The 24,789-nt window shown below is 41.6% G+C and overlaps 1 protein-coding gene across 1 annotated transcript in view; it reads right to left on the reverse strand.

Moving 5' to 3' along the window:
- Positions 1-24,789, reverse strand: part of Mroh2b (maestro heat like repeat family member 2B) — a 53,765-nt gene that overhangs the window by 25,040 nt on the left and 3,936 nt on the right. The window contains exons 4-21 of the mRNA XM_041631292.1: positions 23,353-23,512; positions 22,400-22,498; positions 21,022-21,176; positions 18,432-18,572; positions 18,019-18,111; positions 17,851-17,920; positions 16,313-16,426; positions 15,406-15,479; positions 14,084-14,206; positions 13,601-13,714; positions 12,211-12,367; positions 12,020-12,060; positions 11,211-11,352; positions 9,614-9,657; positions 7,136-7,243; positions 5,090-5,206; positions 2,482-2,589; positions 1,876-2,028 (exon numbers count right to left, since the gene is read on the reverse strand). Coding sequence (XP_041487226.1) covers positions 1,876-2,028; positions 2,482-2,589; positions 5,090-5,206; positions 7,136-7,243; positions 9,614-9,657; positions 11,211-11,352; positions 12,020-12,060; positions 12,211-12,367; positions 13,601-13,714; positions 14,084-14,206; positions 15,406-15,479; positions 16,313-16,426; positions 17,851-17,920; positions 18,019-18,111; positions 18,432-18,572; positions 21,022-21,176; positions 22,400-22,498; positions 23,353-23,512 — 2,013 coding nt within the window. The remainder of the gene's footprint in view (positions 1-1,875; positions 2,029-2,481; positions 2,590-5,089; positions 5,207-7,135; positions 7,244-9,613; positions 9,658-11,210; positions 11,353-12,019; positions 12,061-12,210; positions 12,368-13,600; positions 13,715-14,083; positions 14,207-15,405; positions 15,480-16,312; positions 16,427-17,850; positions 17,921-18,018; positions 18,112-18,431; positions 18,573-21,021; positions 21,177-22,399; positions 22,499-23,352; positions 23,513-24,789) is intronic.

The raw sequence follows: 24,789 nt of genomic DNA on the forward strand, positions 1-24,789 counted from the left end.
ATTGTCTTTGATTCCCTGTACAGTAACATCTCACATTCTGTGAGTCCTTGGAAGGCAGACCTGACATCACTGAGTTCAACTCTCTCTGTTCTTCCCAACACGGACACATTTCCCTAGAAGTCTGGAAATGCGAGGGACGTGTTAAACATCAAGATTTTGTCACCCAGTCCTAAAAACGGACTTATTGGTCAACTCTGTCTTTAAAGGATTCTTTAGGTCATTGTCTGGTGACTAAGGTGTGGGACTCACTGCCTTTCTCCCAGAATATGCTGCTATCTATAATTTTACCCCCCTAAAACCTATTCTTATCACACACACACACACACACACACACACACTCGCACGCACGCACACACGCACGCATGAGTATGAGCCAAAGGCACTGTGATGGTCTGAATATAGAATGTCCCTCCACAGAATGCTCTGTCTCAGATAATAATACTATTTCGGCAGGTTCTGGAAACTTTAAACTCAGGGGTTAGGGCGTATCTTGTGCATGGATTCCTCTGCTTCCTCTTTCTTGCATGCCATGGAGAGAAACTTCAACATCTACTCCTGCTATCATAATAGTCTACCAAGCACACGGGGGCCAAGGAACCGTGGAGAGAACTCTCTGGAACTATGAGCCAGACTAAAACATCACTCTCTTAGGTGATCTCCCTGCGTGGCTGGCAGTTTGTTCACATCAATGTAAAATTCTCTCAGATCCCGACAGCAAGAGGGTCTGCAACATAAGGGAGAAGCAAATGTGGAAATCATCAGGGAGACCTCCTCACACCTGCCTTCAGATAAGAATCACTTGCAAGTCTCATAAGCCTACAGGTTTGCAGATTCCTTTTGTGGCCTACTTAATCACCATTCCTGGAAATCCATTCTGCAAAGCCGAACTTTGAATTCAACCCTCAGTGATTCTCAGGGGGTCACCTTGAGTATGCCCAATAAAGTGACTTTGATAACATGTACGACATATATATGACAATATGTAGGACGTTGCTTGTGAGAGAAACAAAGACAATGCTATGGGGGAAGAAATGATCAGAGGAGTTGCAACTCAGTTTGGTGGCTCTGAGGTTGGCCTCACATTCTTAGCATGGAATAGAATCAGGAAGGTTAGGGTGACTGGGATGAATGCAGAGGCAGAAATGGTACAAAGTGAGGTGGATTGAATAACTTGATAAATGACACATTTTATTCACCTTAAAAATGAATATGTGGTTGTACGGGGAGGCTGTGTGTTCGTTTTCCGGTCGCCCAGCCCCGAAATAATCACACAGAAACTATTATACAACACTGGTTGGTCTATTTGCTTATGCTTATTTCTAGCTAACTCCTACATCTTAAATTAACCCATTTTTATTATTTTATATTTACCACAAGGCTCGTGGAAATCAGGTGTCTGTCTCCTTCAGCACTGGCTATATGGCGTCCCCCTGACTCTGACTTCTTTTCTCCTCTATCTGCTTAGAACTTCTGCCTTGCTCTATTCTTCTAAGCCATGAGGCAAAACAGCTTTGTTCATTAACCAATAAAAAAAAAACATAGACAAAAGAACTTTCCACACCAAATGGTGCTTACTATTTAATATCACAGGTGAAACATGAGAGGTTAAGATTATTACAAGAGGGAAGTGATAAGCCAGTTGCCCTTCCTTGATTTGGGGTAATTACTTACATTCAAAGAAGGCTGAGATCACCATGGATACAAGTGCCCAGGCATCTGGAAAGTCAGAGGACACACACTGCCTAGACCCTCAGGAAGGAAGCAGCATTTGGCCTTATTCCATAAAATACTGTCTCTGTTCATATGTGCTCACCTCTCTAACATGCTAGCTCTTATTTATTGATTTTGGTTTGGCAGTCCTGCGACAGGTGTTACCTGAGAACATTGGTTATAGAGAAGCAGGATTTGAGCCATGATGTCTTGATCAAGCCTGGCTAGAAGCTGCTGCTTGGGGGCATGGAGAGCCACAGAGCCATAGATCAAGATGAGGTCTGTCTTGGTCAGGCTCTTTTTTCCAGAAAATATACCCTGAAAGACACAAAGGGGGAGGGAGATACAAATTGTGTGAAGTGATTTGCTTTCTCTCATATTTTCTCTTAATCCTGTGGACCACCACAAGGGTTAAACAACTGCACTGGGATGATTCTGAAACTGATATGTTCTTGCTTGTACAAATGCACACAAACAGGACTGGGGTGGGGCTGTGAGGCTTCTGTGTAACCATCCCTTCTTCAGGGAAGTAGGATATACATCACCGAAACTGTGGTGGGACAAATGCAGGTACACTTATTTTTTTTCCAGTCAGCACTGCTGTCAGCCAAAATGGAGTAGTCTTCTTATATAGCTGACCATCCTGCAATGCCAATGCTTCAGAATTGAGGAAAGTGATGAGAATAGCATGGGATGGAGATGGTTACCAAAGAAGGAAGTATTGTTTGCCTCTGAGGTAACTACGAGCTTCAGAGAAAATTATTCCTTTACCTTACATCGATTGATAAAAAACTTCTCCTTCTCTTGGAATGTTTTCAGAACTTTTAGAACAATATCCAAGTGGTTTTCAGAGCAGTATCCTAAAATAGATGTGGTTCCCTAAAATCGGAAGGAACAGATTGTGAGCGTAAGCATTCATTTGATCGATTCTTATTATCTACCACTGTGCGATAGACATATTTCCGGTCATTGGGAGACACAGGGTTCAAGAGGGCACCCTGAAATTCCTATTCCCGTGGAGTGCACAGCCAGTTCAGGCTGCTGGCAGGCAACAGGGAACTGAGCAATACAGCATGCCAGGGCATGACAAGTGCTACAGAGATCAAGAAAGAGAGAAGGCAGTGGCTGATGAAGACTGGGAGAAATCTGTTATGTAAGTACAGTCATTAAAGACTGATGCGCAAAGGCAGTAAAGTTAAACACAGGCAGGGCCCTGACTGCAGGGAAAGCACGGGCTGCTGGGATTCCTACAAGGGAGAGTTCCAAACACAGAGTAAGTGCAAATGCCTGATGTCACTGTAGAGAGCTGAGGGGGGCAATCACAGAGGACAGGGCACCCTGAGGTCTACAGTTGATCCCCGAGAGATGGGGGGCATGACTAATGTTTGTGCTTTTTAAATTATTTTTTTAAGTTTAGCTTTCATTCCCACTCAACAAATAAGAAGTACATAGATTTAAATGGTACAGTGTGAAACTTTGGTACCTGTGTATACTGTGGCTAAATATCATGCTTGTCCTAAATACCTATAGTTGTGGTGTGTGTGTGTGTGTGTGTGTGTGTGTGTGTGTGTGTAGGGGGCTGAGGGTGACAGCTACACCCCATTATTTTTAGGCATTTTGAAATGCCTAAAATATAACATAACCAGCGATGTTTATTGATAATTTTGAAGAATCACTACACTGTTAAAATGGCCTCATATGTGAGGTGACTTAATTCTTCAGGGCTGGTTGTTAAGACCTGGTTGTTTCATATTCTAATGGTACAGCCACTGCCCACATTCTTCTTCCCACCTTGCTTTCCCAGTATAGACGTCACCATAAATTCTTCCTTATGATTTGTACAAGAATCTTGTCATGGTTCATGGATGGCAGTTTGCTTCATGAATGCTGTCACACTTCATTTGCACACACAACCCTACTGGGGTACTGTTTTTAGTTCTGACATCCAAGCCCCACCCCTGACAGTGGAGGGCACTTGGCACACTCCTATCAAATAGTTTGTTATCCAGGAGCCTCAGTTTAAAACTCTAAGATAAGAATTTGTTTGAGTCTTGTAGACTTTTTGTATGCTTGTTTCGTAAAACTCTGTGATTTTTCTCTTCCAATTCATGTCATTTCAGCCAAAACCTAGTCCCTGGACAAACGGACTCTCAATTTATCCAGCGCTTGGGCTGCTGGAGAACATGAGAGAAAGCCAGGGAAAGAGTTCAACCTTGATGAGGCCCTCAAATCCATAGTGCGTCACAAGACTTTTGTTCAGTTTTCTTCTTCCATTTCCTTCAGTTTGCAATTTCAATCTCAAGCTCCCCTCCCATCTGAAAATGCTCAGTGGAGTCCCTGCTCAACTGGGAACTTTGTGTTATGCTCCTGTCTTCCCAGTTACACGACACCGAGGCCGACAGCCTGGTGTTCCTTGATTGATAATCACGCTCGTGAGGAGCAGAGACAGGAAGGCGTGGTCTCACTTACCAGGTCATGTGTCAGCACCTAACTCACCTAGGTGGCACTCCTAAGTGACTAGAATGTATGGGCCACTCCCTGACTTCAGTGGAAGGAAGCCAGCTGTCTGAGAAGCTTCCAGGAAGGTCATACCTTGTCACAGTTTGGGTGAGACTCTTAATGGATGTTTATGCCGGGCACAAAGTTACTTTGCTTCCTAGTGTATAGCTGAATGAAAAGGGACAGTCTGATAGGGAAGTAGTGTTAGAAATGTCACCCAGAGAGATTGATGGTAGCAAACACTGAGAAGGGGAGACCGTGTTACAGAAGCAGCTTCACACTCTCAATGAAGTTTAGTGGTTTCTCCCTTTTATTGTGAGAGAAAGAAACATAAATGTCTTAGAATTTCTGGGGAGAGATGTAACAAGATATGCTGTAAGACATTTTTCTACCAGCAATTTCTATTAATGGGGGAAGCCTTTCCATTATTTTAAATATAACCTTTTTTTTTCTTCACAGTAGCCCATGCTCTGCCAACCAGGCTAAGCAGGGAGGAAATAAGATTGCTTCCCTGTATCTCTTGGGTTCATGCTCATATGCTTTCTAGGTGACCATTAAGGTTACTCTCAGCTTGAAAATTCAATCATCTTGATGGTCATCATCATACTCCAAGAAATCACTGCTAAGACATCAGACACATCATGGCGGCATTAAGCAAGAATGTTTGAAATTCATCTTTCAGTAATTTTACAAATTTGGAAAAAAATATGAGATACTGACATTTAAACAGGGAAACATTTTTTTTTTCCTGAAAAAAATTCTTTTGGACTTTTTAAAATGCACTAATGAATAACTATGGTTAGCAAGACAGGTTGTCCCTGGTTCTGTGGTGGGGAATGGTAGCTATCACCAGAAAAGGGGACTGACAAGGGGGTCTCACCTGTCTCTGGTCCCCCAGTTGACTGGGAGAAACCAAGAACTCGTTGATCTGTGAGCTCACAAAGTCCCTGTCTTGGCATGATGCTAATGTTGTTCCCAAGGCTTTCCAAAGAAATTTCTGGAAAACAAAAGATGAGCTGTAGGATTTTAAAAGTTTGGAAAAAAAAAGATGAATGGAAAGGGGGAGGAAGTAGTTATTAGGATAAAAATCCACTTGGTCTTGACTTCTAATTGCCTGATGGCTGTGTACCTCACACACACTCTCTTTTGACAGTGTTTCCTTTAGGTCTTATCTGAATGCTGTCATAAAGTGTTCCTACAACCATCATTGCTTTCATTCTCTATCATAACATCTTTTTGAAAATTTATACAAGTATACAACGCATCTTGTTCATATCCATTCCCTATTTCCTTTTTCCAGCTCCCCTTAGTTCTTTCCAACACATCTCCTACCTTCTCAACCCATTTCATCCACTGCTATCTATATCAACTTGAGTATGGGGTCATTCCCGGTGGCAGGGCAACCTAGCAATGGTTCTCCTCAACTCTAAGCAATGAAAAGTGCGCCCCTCTTCTTTCCTCCACAAATATCTGACAGTAGCTCCCCAGCTAGGGGTGGGAATTTGGGATACTTCCATCTTTCAGGCTGGAATGTTTGAGTCTCTTTTGTACCTATGGCCAAGGAAGACCTCGTGTATTGTTAACTTATGAGGTCATGTTAGCTAGCCAGTTAGAAATAAAAGTCTACTTGGAATAGAAATAATCTGTTATAACTAAGACCATGATGTATGAATGAAACTCTGGTACATACTGAGAGCCTCCTTGAGAAGATTGAAAGCTCAACTTAAGCTAGTCCATTCCCAAGACAGTTGTCAAAGTTCAACACTATGGGATAAATGAACAGCTGTTATTTCAAACTATTAGACGTAACTTGTTATGCAGCAAAAACTAACAGGTACACATTTTTAACTTATTTTTAGTGTAAGGATTAAGAGAGATTTCACCACTTAAATTTCTCTGCCTCTCCATGTTTGGTAGCTCATCCCTGTTATTGGGCACTCAGGATCCTGAGGAGGATTTCCATGAAGTTCCGGGTTAGCCTGAGCTACTGAGTAAAACCCTGTTTAAAAAGCCAAACTCCTCAAAATTGGTCTGCCTCTTTAAAAGGAATCATGTTGGAGTTTGGAGACTGCTGGATGAATGGTATGACTTCAGGTGCACAGGGACTGTTTGTGTGATGAGGATGAGGCACTGCTCACATAGTCTTAACGTGCATCTGCAAGCTTTGGAGTCCAGTCTGGAGAATTGGTACTTTGAACCACATCAGAGTCAGTCAGGGAGAATTTTGAGAAGTATATAGAATAACTAAAGTTAATAATGAATAAAAATCACTTGGTATTAGGAATTGTAAAACTTCAATGTTTTTTCTTAAATATTAAACTTTATGAATGACCTTATCCTAATAATGGCCATGACCAATACTGCTTTTATACCCAGCACACATATACAACTTGCACTGACCTGCTTCTGCACATGCTGAAACCCTTGAAATAAATCAAACTATGAATGTTCTGGGGATTTGGAGATTTAAACAGTTGCCCCCAGGCTACATTAGGAGTACATAGCAGACCCTGGATTCAAATCCCATTTAGAATGGAACTCTGCAGGGTGGAGGGTTATGGACACGACACAAAGGAACTCAAGAACTACATTTTGAACAACCTCTTGCCTTCAACCTTGCTGAATTTTGGTATTGTTTTGTAGCAGTGGCATAATGGAAACCAAAGCACAATCTGGTATTTAATCAGTGTCCTTTCTTTCTCCTCTGGAAGAGATTCCGGGCTTATTGCACAAACCTATTGCACACCAATATTCCTTAAAGCTGGGTGAACATGGTGGGCTACATGTGAGGGCAAGAGAAGGAGAAAGTACTTAACACTCAGGAAGCTCCTTTCTCTAATAATTTTCTTCTCCCATTGGATATACTGAAGAAAAGCCATTTGGGGTTATAAGATGGGTGCCAAAGTCCCCTTGTTGAAAAACCAACCTTCTCTATGGAGCAGTTGGAGTAATTGCCCATTTGCTGGTTGAAGTCCCGACACAGTTGACTGGTCCAGGCAATGTCACCAATTTTCCATAAAGATTCTTTGAGCAACTGTTGCAGGAAGTGGAAGTTAAGTATGAATTTGACTGTTTAGTGGGCCTGGTACTTTTTTTTTTTTACTTTCTAATATATATCTGGGATCATTCTTTTCTCATTAAGTAACTTGTTATTTTGGGACATTTTCGTTCATTTGTTTTTAAAACTACAATCTGATATGTTTTGAATTCCTGTTAAGACTGAAATATACATATGTAGAAATCACCTTATGCAAGCACCTTCCTCTCCTTTCTTATAACTCACACAAAGATTAAAATAGAATACCATCAGAAACACAAATTGCAGTTAACATTTTTCAAGTTTTGATAGATTTGGAAAAACCCCATTAGTCAATGTTTCTGTGGCTTATTGCCTACAAAATATGAGAGTGAGCTGTCAAGTAGGGGATGGAATATGGACTATCTTCAAGACCCAAACAAAGACACAGATGCATGTCTGCTAACTGGCCCTCTTCTGAGTAGATCTTCTGAACTTACCAGCTGTTCCCACACAGAATCATAGAAAAGACTCTTGAATCCTTGTATTGCTTCATGCAACGATGTGTTCAAAAAAATCTTTATCTTATTGGAGGACAAAGATCTGTTAGGATGTCTAAAACATACTATTTCTTATATTTTCCTCCTTTTTAAGCTTAGAAAAGAACACTTAATGTCAAAGGCACATGAAAAGATTGTACGCATTTAAAAACCATAGCTCAGCTAGCGGGCTGAAAAGAAATAAAACTGTCTGGGAAGTTTGAGGGAAGAACAGATGCTACATGGCTTTGAAAAAAGATGAGCTGCACACTCAAGACGGGAAGAAGGAAGCGAACTGTTCTGGAGGCTTCCTGTTAGAAGAAAGAAATTCCCCATTGCAAACAACTATTTTTAAAAGAGTAGCTGGTGAAAACAGGGTGAGGATTTTAAGACGGGAAGGAGGGCGTAAGAGAAGGAGGGAACTGGGAACCAAGGACCAGCTGAGCAGGGCCATCACTTTCAGATCTTCCAGTGTATTTGTATCAAAAAACAAAAACAAAAAACAAGTCTTTGAAACACAGCGGTTCTTGGGTACCACTCCTAGAAATGCTGATATTGGAAGAAGCATTGAACAAAGACAGTGGAGGTACTGTGGGGAGACCTCTGAATTTTTGAAACATTTTTGTTTATTTACTTAGTGGTGGATGTGTGGAGGTATGAGGACGATTTGTGGGAGTTGTTCTCTTCTTCCACTGTGGAGGAATGGAAATGGAACTTGGGTTGTCAGTCTTGGGGCAAGTACTCTTATCTTCTGGGCCATTCTGCTAGCCTGAAAACTGCCATTTTTAAGAAGCCACAGGAAATTTCTATACTGACAGATTAAGTGGGAAACCTGCCATACCAAAGGTTTCTTGTCCAAAGGCTCCTCCACGGGCTGTGGGTTCCTGACACGAAAATGTCCTGTCCACTCCTGCCTGCACCTTGACATCCCCCACAGCACTTTTAGTTATGAGAGTCCAGGGAGTTTCCTGACTACAGGGGAGATTGTTTTCTGGAGAAAGGACACAGCACAGGCTGTTTGGGTTTTAGAACCCGGTGTAATTATTCAACCACAGATAAGGCTGCACTTCTGGGTTCTAAAGTCAGGCATGTGCAGACAGGCCCTCAGACACAAAGGACCCTGCGTGACCCATGTGCGTGCATGGTGGTTACATCCACGTGCATGGTGGTTACATCCACGTATCCCTCAGCTAAACCCTTGCACACAAGCGTGAGTTGTAAGTCACCTGTGTCAAGTCATCAGGGTGAAGTAGTCACGCCAACCCCCTGTGCGCATGTGCTAAGCAGCTTTTAAAAGCTGGACGAGCCATCTCCTGCTCTCTCTCTCTCTGCACACCGATCCCCAGGCCTGTACACAGCCCCCTCTAATAAACTCCTAAGCAGGTTTGTTGTGTGTTCCGTGTTTCCTTCTCACTCACGCCAGGTAATTTCACCCAGGCTGGGTGAGGATGGAGCGAAGCCGTTAGAGAAGAAAGAGTTCCCCTTTGGAGCACAGAAGTGGGATTCATATAAATCTCTGTTTCATGAATGACAAAGGAATGAAGGGGATAAAAATTTTGAACAATCGAGATCTAAGAGAGAGAAAACTAGTTAAGTAAAATAGTGAAAATACCCTTTAACTCAGTCAAACTGAAGAACCAACATTATTGTTCCTGTTATGACTTAAAGATTTATAAGATTGTTTGAACATGCTAGTCATTTTCCCAAGCCAAGATGCTCCCTCCTCTTTGGAATGCACTTTTGTTTTTGCTATTAATTTAGTTAGTAAGAGGGACACTGAGCTGATCACCCTCCATCATCAACAGCTCTCCAGGATCCACGCTCACCTGTTGCTCATGAGCATCCTTACCTGCAGCAGCATGGCTTCCCATAGCGCAGTGCTGGAGCTATTTCCTAGAAATGAAAACAGATGTAATAATTTCAAACACGTAGAGATTGATTCTCCTTGACTCAACATCTAGTGGATGAGACGGTTCCATCTCAGGGACTCTCTTTGTTCAGGATGAGTGTTTTGAAATGGAATTTACTATGCTGGCAAAACTTTAAATTTCTTGTCAAATACACAGAGTGTCTCTAATCTATGATGAAATATAGTTATTTTGCTAATTTCAGAATTAATGACTGAAATGACTCCATTCTATAATGTCTATTTTAACATTTTAATATGAGCAATACTTTTTTTCAGTTGTTTTTTTTGTTTTGGAAAGCTTGTGTGTGTGTATGTGTGTATGTGTGTGTGTATCTGTGTGTGTATGTGTGTATGTGTGTGTGTATCTGTGTATGTGTGTGTGTGTATGTGTGTGTATCTGCGTATGTGTGTGTATGTGTGTATGTGTGTGTATGTGTGTATGTGTGTATGTGTGTATGTGTGTGTCTGTATGTGTGTGTGTATCTGTGTATGTGTGTGTGTATATGTGTATGTGTGTGTATGTGTGTATGTGTGTGTCTGTATGTGTGTGTGTGTATCTGTGTATGTGTGTGTATGTGTGTATCTGTGTATGTGTATGTGTGTATGTGTGTGTATCTGTGTACGTGTGTGTGTGTATATGTGTGTGTATGTGTGTATCTGTGTATGTGTGTGTATGTGTGTATGTGTGTGTGTATGTGTGTGTCTGTATGTGTGTGTGTATCTGTGTATGTGTGTGTATGTGTGTATCTGTGTGTGTGTATTTGTGTACGTGTGTGTGTATATGTGTGTGTGTATGTGTGTATGTGTGTGTGTATGTGTGTATGTGTGTATCTGTGTATGTGTGTGTGTATGTGTGTATGTGTGTGTGTATGTGTTTATATGTGTGTGTATGTGTGTATGTGTGTGTGTATCTGTGTATGTGTGTGTGTATGTGTATGTGTGTGTATCTGTGTATGTGTGTACATGCGCACATGCTACCATACACATATGGAGGCCAAAGGACAACTTTTTGGGAATTGTTTCTCTTCGACCATGCAGGTTCCAGAGACCCAACTCAGGCTGTCAGGCTTGGTGGCAAGTGTCTTTACCCAGAAAGACAACACTCAGGCCCTATTTTTACTTTCTCATGTAGTTCAGGCTGGCCTCAAACTTTACTATGTAGCAGAGCATGACCTTGAGGAAGGTCATTCTGATTACCTCTGAAATACTAGATTTAGAGGGATACATCAGCAAGTAGCAGCTTTTTAGATAATAGCAAAGAAAAATGTTCCTATATAAGGGAAAAGGTCAGGGCAAAAAGAAAAGATCCTATAAAGCTCCTTCTGCTCTTCTCACCACGACTCTGAGAACTAGAGAGTGAAGAGTCAAGTATAACAAAACAAACAAAGCAGAGCTGACCACCTTACCTGGCAAGCTCTTTGCCTTAATTGCCTAAACTGGGCAGGTTTGCCTTCTGGATTTACAGGTAAGCAAGCGGTGCCTCATTTCTCTGTGGTCTTGCCTCCTAGCATGAACATCCAGCCATACTCCCTCATACCTTCGAGAGACTTCAGGAGCTCAGGCAAGCGTGTTTTCCACAGATCTACCAGCTTCGGATGGATGATCTCCGGCACCAACTTCAGAAGTCCTATTGCGCTGGCCCCACATAATTTCCCTAAGCTGGCCAGCATAGCGATTACCTGAAGGCAGAGGAGGGACGGTTACCAGGTGACACTGTAGCAGGCCTACCTACCTTTGCCTCATCGCTTGCTTTCCTTTCGTTCGACATTGGATGTTCTTCTAACAAACAACCCAAGTCTCTTCATACTTATTCAAGGGAAAAGTTAATATTTAGACAATTCTTTCATTTTTTTTGCCCCAAGGATAAAGGGTAAACAAATATGGAAACAAGGAACAGAAAAACTAGTGGAAAGAATCAACACTTGGATATCCTTATTTAATTAAATAAGGACACATAGAATATTGTCTGCCTACGTGATACATAGGTGCCTTGATAGGGAGAAGAGGATTATCCACGGTAGATATGAGATTTGATTGACGGTACTTATGGATGAGGTTCAGTACATGTTTGTTTTAATTTTAATTCTGGGGGCTTATCTTGGATCGGAACCTACGTCCTGTGCTTATTTTTAAATAATTAAGTTTTAATAAGAGGTTCCGAGTGAGAAGGTAATCTCATCAGTAATAAATGTTCATGAATGGCGCAGGCATAGCAGATCATCCATCACTCCATTTTAGTGTTTCTTTTAGAGTTTTTAGGTAATTCTTCTCAGAATTTTACTTTAACTGGAACTGCCCGTGTTATAAGCTTCAATTCATCCCACATTCTGGTTCTTTGTAACTCACCAGAAGTCGGGCCAGTAGCTGCTGCGGTGAAGGGAGTTTCACTAGAAAGAGAAAGCAATTTTGATCATCGCCGTAGGAGGCCAGGAAAATTTGCACTGGGGCTGGGTGGGAGCTCAAAGTGCGGTTGGTGGCCGTTCTGAAATGAGTCTCCCAGAATGGAAATGTTTTGCTTTATTGATGGGTCTACGAACCGGCTCCCGTAGAGATGACAAGTGCGGTGGACTCCTGGATATCACGCTTCTTCTTCTCTTCTGCCATAACCAGAATTCGGATGATGTTAAACAGGGAGTCTAGCGTTCCCGTGTATTCTTCGGGAACCACAAAAGTCAGGATTCGTGGCCACAACACCTGTAGAAATCATGGGAAGGGTTACTTCTTGTTTTCCATAACTTCCTAACAATCACTTATGTTTCCCCCTCTGCTTTAGACATCTGTCTCTTGTGTGTTATTTCAGCCTTCAAGTGAAGTTGAAGAGAAATCAAGAAATAAAATACCTACACATTTGTGTTTGAGTGCTAGTTGTAGTGAGTGTTTCTCCCTTGGAGTTGCTTCTTGACTTTGGAGCAGGAAAATTCTTCATTCTGGGTGATGGCTGGAGGTTCTATGGGTAGTCCTGACTCTGGGTTTCCTCGACAACACTAGAGTTCTTCTTGTCAAAGTGACAACTGAAATGACCCCACATATTCCCCCACACCCCAACACTGAAGTCAGAGTGCCCTAAGTGAGAAAGAGGTTAAGAGGACAGTTGGGATGCTATTATTCCTAGTGCTCTGCAGCTCCTCGGTCACTTTCCCGAGTTCTCACTCTTTTCTGTATTCCGTCTTTGATTAACAATTTTATTAGTTCATCAACTGCAAGGCAAGATTCTGTAAACTTTAGGCTACTTTCAAAGTTCTGGGATTTTTTTTTCCTGTTTTATGGACTCCTCCATCAGAAGGTTTCAAACTTTAGTGTGCACCAGAAATACGGGCACTTTTTCAACTGCAGTCTCTGATATACTCATTTATTAGGTTTAGGTTGTGGCTTCAAAATGCGGTTTTTGAAACAACTATTCCAAATAATTTAAGAGCTACACACTAGCCTAGATGAAGCCTCAGATCCACTACAATTGGAGGACGAGGAGGTTCTATTGATTATCTTCTGGTTCTGCCAAGGATTTTGAGTCATTAAAATCTATTCTCAGACTCTTTTGCTGAAGAAAAATAGTTTCTCATGAGCCTCTCTTTGAAGATCAGATTAACTTGATCTCCAACGAGCTCTGAGCCTGGGTACATTAAAACTACTCTTAGCATAATTCTAGGTAGGTTAGGATAAGAATAGAAGAAGTATGTCAGAGTTCTTATGAACTCCAATGTGCTATCTACATGTAAGTAACTCATATCTGTTGTCTAGTTAGAAAGTGTATCTGGTTTTGAGGAACCTCACTCTGCTGTGTGCTGGGGATCAAACTGCAATTCTAACAAACAGAATATCAAACAAGCTAAGAGCACACCTTGTGCAAACTCAAGTTTTTACTCAGAAGCTATCCATGTCCCTAAACAGGTGATCACAGTAACTTAAGGGGTAACAGAAGTCCCTTACCTGAGGCATCCCAATCACCAATGGGTCCAGAGATTTTAAGACCTCAAGGCTTGTTTCCTGAACAGATTCCTCCTCCTTTTCCTCCTCTTGGGAGTTAGATTTCATTGGTTTCTCCTTTAAAAAAGGTCAAACAATTTCCTTTAAATTTGGTGAATTTTCAAACTCTGTGGCAGAAGATTCCACCAAAGGGCTCATGGGACACAGTGATCAAGTCCCCACCTGCAAGGGCACCTTGGACAAATGAACTGGAAGATACATGATTGGTTAAAACACGAAAGCGAGGCTCCTTCCTCAAATAAAGTTTATTTAACCTACAGCGTGTTCACTTTAACGAAGAAATGACATCAGTGAAAGGAAAAGGGAACCCAAGAGAACCAGGGGCTCAGAGACAGGTTCTGGTTGGGGAGCATAATTTTCTTTGAGCTCCATTGAATCAACTGTACTAGAAGGAGGACAATAATCAAAACCGTAGTGCATTCATACCAGGTTCTGGTTGGACATGGCAAACTGGGAGAAGATATAATCAATCAAGGGCCAGCCTTCGCGAGCTTCAATATAGCCCTTTTCACACATGGTCTGGATGAGAAGCAAGGTGGTCTTCCTCACCTGGTGGAAGAGTACACACTCCTGAAATGTTTCCTGCTTCATAGAGAGGAGCCGACCTTCCAATTTCCCGCCAATGTCATGAACCACCCAAAAGGGAGAACTTAAAGACACATTTTCATAACATTATGTTTGATTCCAGAATCTCTTAGAAGATTTGTCTCTTCAAAGGATTCCACAGAGGGTTTTGTTCCAAAGAATTGTTCCCTATGCAAATTAAAATAATTGTTAATTTTTAAAAAAACTTTTCGAATGTGAAAAGCTTGAAAATCAGGACATAGGAGACATCGGGCAGTCTTCTACCTAGAGGACTTTTTCTTGATGGTCTCAGGTTGAAAAGTAGGACATCTATGCTAAGGAAAAGACCCATGGCTTTTTTAGGGTAGGTGGGGAGAAAAGATGTATTATATTTTTAAAAAGTTGTTTACTTTTGAGATTATAATACAATTTCATCATTTCCCCATTCCCTTTTCTCCCTCTAAACATTCTCTCATATCTCTCCTTGCTCTTTTCATAGTTATAGCCTCCTTTTGTATTAATTGTCATTACACAAATATGTACACTCAGGGCTTTTTCAGGGCTGACCCTTTGGTACTGGATAACAGTTGGTGTGCTCTTCCCTGAGGAAGACTGTTTCTTCCACTCTCAGGACTCCTTAGTAGTTGTTGTTCTTTGTGTAGGGTTGAGGCCTTCTTGGCTTCCCTTGGTCTGTGAATGTCTATTGTTGTTCTTGTTCATCTCATTTACAAAAAACACTTTTTTATTTTGTGTGTGCATATGTGTGTGCATGCTACAGCATTTGTGTAGAGATACAAACACAACTTGCTGGAATGTGTCTTTCTTTCCTCCGTGTGGATCCCCAGGATTAATTCCTGGGTTGTCATGCTTAGCAGCAGGTGCATTTTCTTACTGAGCTATCTCGTTGGCCCATGTCTTAATCACTAAACTTAAAAAAAAAAATCTATTTGAAGAAAATTGCAGTGTTGTGATGGGCACGCATCTTTTGTTCCACTAGGGAGCCTTAGAAGTATATGTAAATTAGGATGTAATTTATCTTTTGGACTTGAGTTCTTTTAAGAATGAAATTGATCACTGAGCAATTTAAAAAGAAGTTCCACACTAGATCCTCAAAGAACAAGAATAATTTCAATCATTCCTGAAGCCACGAGCAATCAAGTTAAAGAAGCTATTAACTTTCTTACTTTTACACTAAGGTCACTCATGACAACTTTGACTGTTTTTTCAATTGAAGTTGAGTGATTCCTAAACTTGGGCTCTGAAAGACAAAAAGAGAAACTGAGTTCAGACACAGTAGGAATACAGTACGATCTAGAATGGGTAAAAACCCATTATAATTACGTCACACAATTGGAAGGCTCTGGGTAATATCATCACAAGCTTTTCGTCCCCCCCATCTGTCTTCTTTTCTAATCATTAACCATGAGAATTTTACATGTTACGTCTGTTTCTTTCATTTCCTGCATGTATTCGATACACTACGACAGGTGTGTTAGCTGTGAAATTCGTTAGACTACTTTGTATTGTTATCAACTGATTCTTCAACAACTAGGTTTTAAAAACTACCATGTTACGAAAAACCCGAATTCTCATATTTTACTGAATGCATGATAACAACCACTTTGTAATGTATCATTATTTTGAACTGTACCCAAAAAAGAAAAAAAATAAAGTAGAAAATTAGAACCACAAAAGTTATCGAAAGACAAGCTCGCCATTATAAAAATGCGATTTGGTAAGCAATGAAATACAGTGATCACTCACATTCCACCGTGTTCTAAAGGCTGAGAACTCTATACTCCTTCACTATTTATGATTAAGCCACCTCACTAAATTGCTGTATCTTCCAAATTGTAAATTGAATTCTTCAAATTTCCTTCTTCCTTAATGAAAGGCGTCAGTAGATTTCACAGAAGAAGATGAGTGACTGAGAATACCTGCTTCAACGCGGGAGATGACAAAAGACCAAGAAGATGGTTTTGGTTTTTATGGGATGTCGCATAGCCTATGAAGCACACGATTTTGGAACCGTGGGTCCGTTACCGACTTGCTGATAACTTGGACCATCCTGGCTTTGTCTCGAATACTTACCCTCGGCATTGATCACTGATTGTAGCAAAGTTAAAATTCCTGTTCGAACAGACTCATTGGTATTTCTGATTTGTTCATCCAAAAATTCCAGCAGGTCTGCAGGGTTGGCGTGAGCTGCAGGGTTATAAATGCCAAGTTTGTGGGGAGGCCTTCAAAACATTCATATTAGCATCTGTTAATTGCACATTGTGTTATTTTAATATGTGCATGTAATATATATACCCAAGAACTTATTCTCTTTTTGGTAAGGTACTTGTGAATGGGAAGACAGGAATTTCTTCATGAGGACTGTTGAGGCCACTCTGTGGCTAGTTTTGTGATTTCTAGGCTTCCGTAGTAATCTGAATTAGTTAAGCAGTTGTTTTCTAGAAACTTGCAGGATCTGGGTTATTCTGCTCATACCTGTGACTTTGGTCTCATGTGGAAGTTAGGGATGTTGGTAGACATAACCTAGAGAAGGGCTAGTAGAATGGGTTCTAATTCAAAAAACTAGTGTCCCTATAAGAAAAGAAGAGACAATGAAGGGGCGTGGCAAGAAGACTGGAGATGTATCCAGTCTAGAAGCTAGAGAGTTACAGGAAAGAGCAATAAAATGCCTGGCTAGAGGGAGGACCATTCATTAAGGAAGTTATCAGAGTAAAGTGAATTAGGCTGGCTGGGAAGAAGAATGGATACAATCAGAGGAGCTAGGAGAGACTAGAGAGGACTAGTGTGCTTGCTCAGCAGTTAGCAGCACTGAATGCTCATCTGGCTTGATGCCCACCACCCATGTGATGCCCCTGAAGCTTCTCTAACTCCAGTTTCAGGTGATTCGATGCTCTTTACTGGTCTCCAAGGTTACTGCATGCACAGTGGACAGATAGACACACAAGCAAAACATCCATAAATGGAAGAAAAAAGTTAAAATACTTGGAAACCATAAAGATAAGCAATGAAGTGAGAGAGATGACCTGGAAGAGGGGCTCTCAAAAGAACCCAATGGCTGTTCTCAAATGTGGTTTTATACGCTGGTCCAGGGACTTTGGCGTCTCCTTTGTGATCTGTGCCAGGCATTTACCAAGTGATAGAAAGAAGACGTAAGTAAGACGATGCAAAAATAAGATGAAGAAAAAGAAAAGGAGAAAAAAGAGGTGAGAGAATTCTTTACTAAAGTGCTTGGAATTAAGGGAATGACCAAGGACACAACAAATAAACCGTGACTTTGGACTTGACAGTGTCACAGCATCTGATATACTCAGAGGAATAGCAGTTTCCTATTTATAGGGTCAGAAATTTATGTTGTTTTTCTAGAAAATGCTGTGGTTGGTACCAGACAAGTCTCTCTACCTGGAACCACCTGGTCCCAGGACAACCTGGCATGACTGGTCATCCTACCCCATGCCACTCATCCTGCCTTCTTGTGAGTAGAAGGGCAGGCAGGGGATGCTGTGAGCTTTAGGAACATTCTGTATGCGTGGCAGCAATTCCAGTGTCAGCACACTCTGCCGTCTTTGTCATTTTGAAATATTTTTATTAACACTACAGAAGCTGGGTCATACCTAGAATGAGGAAACAGCTAGATGCTTCAATTTTGTTTTCCTTTATTGGAGGCTCAGGAACTCTGCAGATCTGAATAGGGAGGAACAACAATTGGGGAGCAGACAGGAGTCAAAAGGAGAGAAATAGTGTACTGGGAACAAGCAGCTTTGACAGCACGGACTTCCTACCTGGTGGAGCAAACTGGTGCAGAGGGATCTTCTCAGGTTCTTGGGAAGGAAAATGTCATAGAGGACTGCCGCTGTCAGTATCAGTTTGAGACTCTGAAAGGGAAGCGTTTGCAGGTTAGGTGGGTGAAGTGCCAGGGATGCCATCACACAGGAGATAAAGGCCAACGATTACTCTTTGGGAGAAGAACACACCCAAGCCTGCTGCAGTTAGAGGTTTCCTTAGCAAGTCTGGTCTCATCAGCTTCTTTGCTCTCCCTTGGAGTGGCCATCAACAGTCGTGACAAACTTTGTACATGTCCTGTCCCGCCCCCCCCCCCGCCCGAGTATTAAAATGGAGCTACTGAACAGGTGTCCCCAAGCTCTTTGAGACTTAATGTCTTCAGAAATGTCACCCACAAGGTCTCTCCTCTCACCTGTGTGACATAGAAATCACTCTCCTTGTCTTTGTACTGTTTCAGGAGCCAGGGCACTTGGCTCAGGGCATAGTCACGAAAATCTTCCCGATGTAGCAACAAGCTCACGGTGGGGCCATGGACCTTGACTATGGCCAAAGTCTGTAGAGGCAATAAATGAAGATCATTGTTGAGACTGTACTTTGTATACAGCTTTGTGTATAGTTTTCAGCATACTGAGTGTACTGAGTGCTTTGGGACTGTGTAAACACACAAATCTTTAGAAAACAACAGCAGCAGCAGCAGCAGCAGCAGCAACAACAAACCACATTTAGAAATGAAGCAGTTCTATTTTTTGTGGAAAATGCATAGGAAAAGAGTGCTGCAAGAGCAACCTGATGGTGTTGTAGAACACTTTCCTCCAGATGAGAACCTTCCGTTTTGGAAGGAAGCTTGTAAAACACAAGATGTGAAGTGTAAAGCAACAGGATGTTTTAAGGGGAGATGAACCATTGCTTCCCGCAGGGAAGTTTGTTTCTAGTGACAGAACCCTTCAGTATCTGAGATTACAACCTTTCATTTTGCAGGGCAGCTCATCAAGACCCAAGTTGTTTATAGGGAGATGGAGCAAAGTTCTAAAAGGGGGTGAAACATTCCATCCTTTGGGGAAGCTCGTTAAGTGCAGGAAACAAAGAACTCAGTGACTTCAGCAAGTTCCTGAAGCTGACAAAATTCTCTAGGTCCCGCCTTCTCTAGGCAAGGTAAACTGTAAGGTGACCATGAGAGATGCTCTCAGGCAAACTCAATTGCATGAACGAAGCAGAAACCAGATGAGATGCTGGAAGAGATTCAACTCAGCTGAGATACCTGGAAAGGGCACCCTTCAACCCGTAGAGCCACCTGCAGGTTGTGTAGCACACTGTAAGTTCTAGCTTCCATGAGTTGTCAACCATGCTGGGATGGACTTTGGTGATTCCTCATCTGGTGTCAGTTGCCTATCTCCCATGAGTTGATGTTGGCTCATGAATCCCCAAGGGGAATGCCACCCAATTTTCCATGTTACATTGACACCTTCCCCTCACACCATTTGCCCTACCATATTTTGCTTACTTTCCTCCTTTTCTTAAAGTTTTGACATGTTCTGTTCTAAATTTCCTACCTCCACTTCTTGCCTCCCATCCTTTCCGGAAGTTCACTGTAGTTTAGCTTCCATTTGACATTGGAAATGAACAACTTCCAGCACACAATACATGACAAATATTGATCACGAAAATCTAGGTATCACCACTATCTTTTTCTTAAAAAAATTAATTTTTAAAATAAAAATAGACAGTTTAATGAAGACTTTGATAGCCTCCCTTCTGTAGGAAATATATGTGGCAATTTGCGAACCTTTATTTGATATCAAACTCTCTGATTGTGGATGACAATGGGGGCTGACTGAGAAGCCATTGATAAAGGCACTGGAACTTGTTTTTATGGCATGTTCTGGCTTTTTGGGACCCTAGTTTATTTGAATGCACAGCTTCCTAGGCCTGGATGTAGGGGCCTTGGACTTCCCACAGTGCAGGGTTCCCTGCCCTCTCTCAAGCAGGGAGGGGGAGGGAGAAGAGTGAGTGGGGGAGCGGGAGGGGATTGGGAGGAGGGGAGGAAGTGTACATTTTTGAATGGAAAAATAAAAAAATGAATATATTTAAAAAAGACTAAAATAACCAAAAAACCCCACAAAACTCAGGGGCTCGAGGTAGCACCATTTATTTCACCTGAGACTGGGTCAACTGTGGTGGTTCTTTTATATAATTAACCTGCTTTCAAATATATATTAATTAAAAATTATATTAAGCAAAATAAGGATGGATTACATTTGTGAAAGTATTTTGTAATTCATTCATCATAAAGAACTGCAGTATTTTCACACAGCTGAGGGAATTCCTTTGGCACCGTTTATCTAATTGTGTTATTGATAGACACCAGAGAATTTTTGGAGCCCATTGCTTTTCTTAGTTAATTATTCAAACCAAATGTAGTTTATGATATATGAAACACAAAAGAGTTGACGTTCTTTCATTTCCCTATTCTCCCCACCCCCATACTGGAATATCAGTGTGTGATTTTAGTTTGTTCAATCTACTATATCTCCATCTGGATCTGGCATGTTGTTGCCTTTCAAGAAGCTTTGGATGGGACAATGGAGAAGCAGTGACTTGAAATTGATTGAAAATTTGATAGACTTGATATACCCCCAGAACATAACTAATGATATCCATGAGAACTGAACTTAGTATGCAAGAAAAAGAGAAATTTTTAAAAGTTTCATATTTGCTTATTTAACTCTCAAAGACTCTTAAAAAATACTTTAATAAGGCTAGCCTGGTCTACAGAGAAAGAGAGTTTCAGGACAGCCAGGATTACTCAGAGAAACTCTCTCTTGAAAAACCCAAAAAATTGCTTTAATAACTTAAAGTGTAGACAAGAAATGAAGGAAGTTCACTAAATGTGTGTGTGTGTGTGTGTGTGTGTGTGTGTGTGTGATACAACTAAAGTCTAAATTGGGTGTAACCTGCATGGGGGGATGAGGATGCCACTTGATCTTATCTGAAGTTCCACTCACATTCATGGGTGAGGCCTGCATCGCCCATTTCTCCATTATGTACTGGAACAGCATGAAGATCTTGTCAGAGAGCCGGTTAGCATCCAGTTTGGGGTAGGGGAAATCTTTCCAGTGGTTGACATACTTATAAATGGCCTTACTGAATTTTTCAAGGGCTGCATTAAAAAAAAAAAATACAACCACAGACTAAGAAAAACATAAAGATGGGAAGAACCATCAATTTATTCTAAAAGAGAGAACAGATAATTAGCAAAGTTTCTAAATCATCTTAAAACCTCATCAAATAAACATGAACATTGTTTTGGCAATTTTAATTAATAATTAACAAAATGTAAATTAAAACTACCATGATAGTTTCCATGTATTCATTTACACACTGCCTGGCCCGTTATTTCTAGCCTCCCATTGGCTAACTCTCACATATTAGTTTAACCCGTCTCCATTAATGTGTATTGCCACTTGACTGTGGCTTACCAGCATAAGCCTAATCAGCTTCCATCTGATGGAAAACCATGGCATCTGCCACTCTGCCCTTCTTCCCAGAATTCTGTTCTTTCTTTTTTTTTTATTTTTTTTATTGAGAAAAGGAGAAAAAAAAACCAACAAGTTTCCACCTCCTCCCAGCCTCTCATTTCCCTCCCCCTCCTCCCACCCTACGCCCCCTCCTCCCATCCTTCTCCCCCTCCCCCCACTCCTTTCCCCCTCCCTCTCCAGTCCAAAGAGCAGTCAGGGTTTTCTGCCCTGTGGTAAGACCTAGGACCTCCCCACTCCGTCCATATCTAGGAAGGTGAACATCCAAACTGGCTAGGCTCCCACAAAGCCATCACATTACGTAGGATCAAAACCCCATGCCATTGTCCTTTGCGTCTCACCAACCCTCATTGTTCGCCATGTTCAGAGAGTCCAGTTTTATCCCATGCTTTTTCAGCCACAGTCCAGCTGGTCTTGGTGAGCTCCCAATAGATCAGCTCCACTGTCTCAGTGGGTGGGTGCATCCCTCGTGGTCCCGACTTCTTTGCTGTTCTGTCTTTCCCACCTACCTGAGTTCCACCCTATCAACTAGGCCAAGGCAGTTTCTTTAATAACCAATGAAAGCAACACAAACACAGAAGGACCTCCTACACCAATAGTCAATGCCACATGCCAACCAGATTAAGGTATGGCTGGTATTCTTACACACTGATGGCAGAGCAGAATTGATTAAAAAAAAAAAACTTTATAGAAAACTTTGCATGATCTCTCTGCACTGTCTGAGAAGTGTCCTGGGAGCAAGTCTGGGCCTTAAGCAAAAAATAAATCTTAGGGCTACCCACCTATACAGAAAATTTTCTTCATATCATTATATAAATCATAATATATAAATCCTTGGGGTACCCACCTATACAGAAAGTCTGCTTCATATTGTTGTCCTCTACCAGCCGGAGCATGGTCTGCATGGTGAGCAGGGTCATCATCATGAAGGGGATGCTCTGGGACACTGCAGTGATGGGCACAAGAGGAAAATGTGTCACTCACGTTCTCAAGCCTCTTCCTTGTAGCTATAGCAAAGATCTCAGAACTGGATGGCGCACAGTAGACAGGTGAGGGGCAGGAGGAAGACTGTGTTCTTGCTCTTCTGCCCCTCCCCAGAAGCCTGAATATGGTTGATCAAGGTGTGGTGGGTCTGAAGAAAAGCACTAGCAATGTAGCATCCTATACATGTTGATTAGTAACAAGCAATTGCTTCTTTGGATTGTTGCTTCATTAATGTCCATATCTCCTATATAGCTTTACCTTGTCCCCAAGGTATAGCAAATATGACAGGTGCTCAATAGTATATGTTCAATAAAGCATCATAGAAGCAGATGGTGGAAAAACTTTTATATATTGTTTTTTCAAGACAGGGTTTTTCTGTGGGATGGTCTGGGTGTCCTGGATCTCATTTGATAGACCAGGCTGGCCTCAAACTCACAGAGATCCACCTGCCTATGCCTCCCAAATGCTGAGATTAAAGGCGTGCACCACCCTCACCCAGCTGGAAAACCTTTTTTCATATAAGTGTCCTGTTGTTGGCCTTTTATACCTCACGGAGAATGTGCTCTGTAGGAGCAAAGACAGAAGAAGGAGAAGAGGAGGTTGGAGGAGAGCTCAACTATGCTTAGTGCATCCTGAGTCAATGGCTGGCCGTCAGGCTCATCTATGCTCACAACACTCCTCACGTCTTTCTCTCAATGCTCTTTAGTGCAGTGGAACATAGACATTCATGGTTTCGCCTTAATTCCCTTTTTGAGTTTAGGCAGTTAGTCGGGCCTAGTTATTTCCTAGGGAAAATCTGGAGTGTTCCGTTCATACCATAGCTGGTTGCCAGTTCAGCCAGAGCAAGCACAACAAACTCATTGGGCAGCTCCAAAATCCTGAAGTTGCTTTGCATTTCATACATCACAGAGTTGAAATCGTGAGCAGCGAGGGACACCAATACCTCACCAGCCAGCATTCGGATTTCTCTGGGCATCTGAAAAGGAAAATAAAAAAAAATATGTAGAAGACAGAGTCTAAAAGTGGAAATAGTCTATGTAATATTTCAAGTTCAAATCTGGATTTGGGATGGAGGAAGAATAGACTGTTTCAAATTCATAGTACAAATCTCTCAGGTGGGTGTAGGTAACAGGGAGTGTGAAGACAATTTTTATGCAGTTCTTCTAGACTAGGGGCCAAACCATGTTTTTCCTTGTCTTCAAAATTTCCCATATGTAGTTCAGGCTGACCTTTAGCTCTGACCCTTTACCCCAGCTTTCCACAGAGCGCTGTTACAGGCATGGGCTACGAATCCTAGCTCATTATTCTTGCTAATCAGGTACCTTGATGGCAGAATCTATGTTTTATGTTTAAGAAATATGAATTACTGCGGTTGGATGTTGGGATCTGTGAATCCTCAGATCCTGAATTTCTTGTAAACAACTTGTTTTCCCCTGATCTGAGTGCCTACAGCTGCTCTGAGCACGAGAACCTCAGGAGTTCCTGATGGTAGGGGAATGGATTCTGGTGCATTTGGCTGGGGCATGGCTATCCCTATATAAGATGCCCCTGGATACATTAAAGGGGGCATTCTTGGGGCATTCCTGTTTCAAGGATGACCCGTCTCTCTCTCTTTGTGTCTGTATGTTTCAATCTCCAGCCCCTTGCCCAGTTCATGAACTGTATGGTGGTGCATAGAGCACAGACGGGCGCAGTGCATCACAGTTGAATAAGTTATGGTAAAATAAATCGGGTCAGGGTTTAGAGTTTTGTTTTTGGTGTTGTTCTGATTTAATTATTTTAAAATTTAGAAATATTGAGAGTAACGTCTATTTATTGTGATGGTAAACTAGGTTAATTTGATCACTGAGAATAAAACCACAACATGATACAAAAAAAATACTGTACTCATAAGAGCATCAGAAAGATTAAACATAGAGCATAAGGAATTCGTGCACAGAGATCTGGAAAGAAATGAGACAATGCAAGATAAGGAGGCAGGTACATAGAAGAGGAAGTACTAGGGGACTCAAGAAAACAGGGGCCTAGGTCTTCTTCCTGTCAGCAGATTGCTGTGCTCCACTGAAATCAACTCTCTCAAGTATAAACTTCCTCATATAAAAGATGGCTGGATAGTATTTCCTCTAAAGTCTTTCTTACATTTGTTTCATTTCCCCAACCTATGCAGTGGTAACCAAGAGACACTGCAAGTACCCATGTAAGCTACCCTGAAGAACAAATATGCCAGTTTGGCTCTGGCAGCCATGATGGAAA

This window comes from Microtus oregoni, unplaced genomic scaffold (assembly GCF_018167655.1).
Source record: "Microtus oregoni isolate MIOR12 unplaced genomic scaffold, Mior012 000036F_ref0000092, whole genome shotgun sequence".
NCBI classification, from domain to species: domain Eukaryota; kingdom Metazoa; phylum Chordata; class Mammalia; order Rodentia; family Cricetidae; genus Microtus; species Microtus oregoni.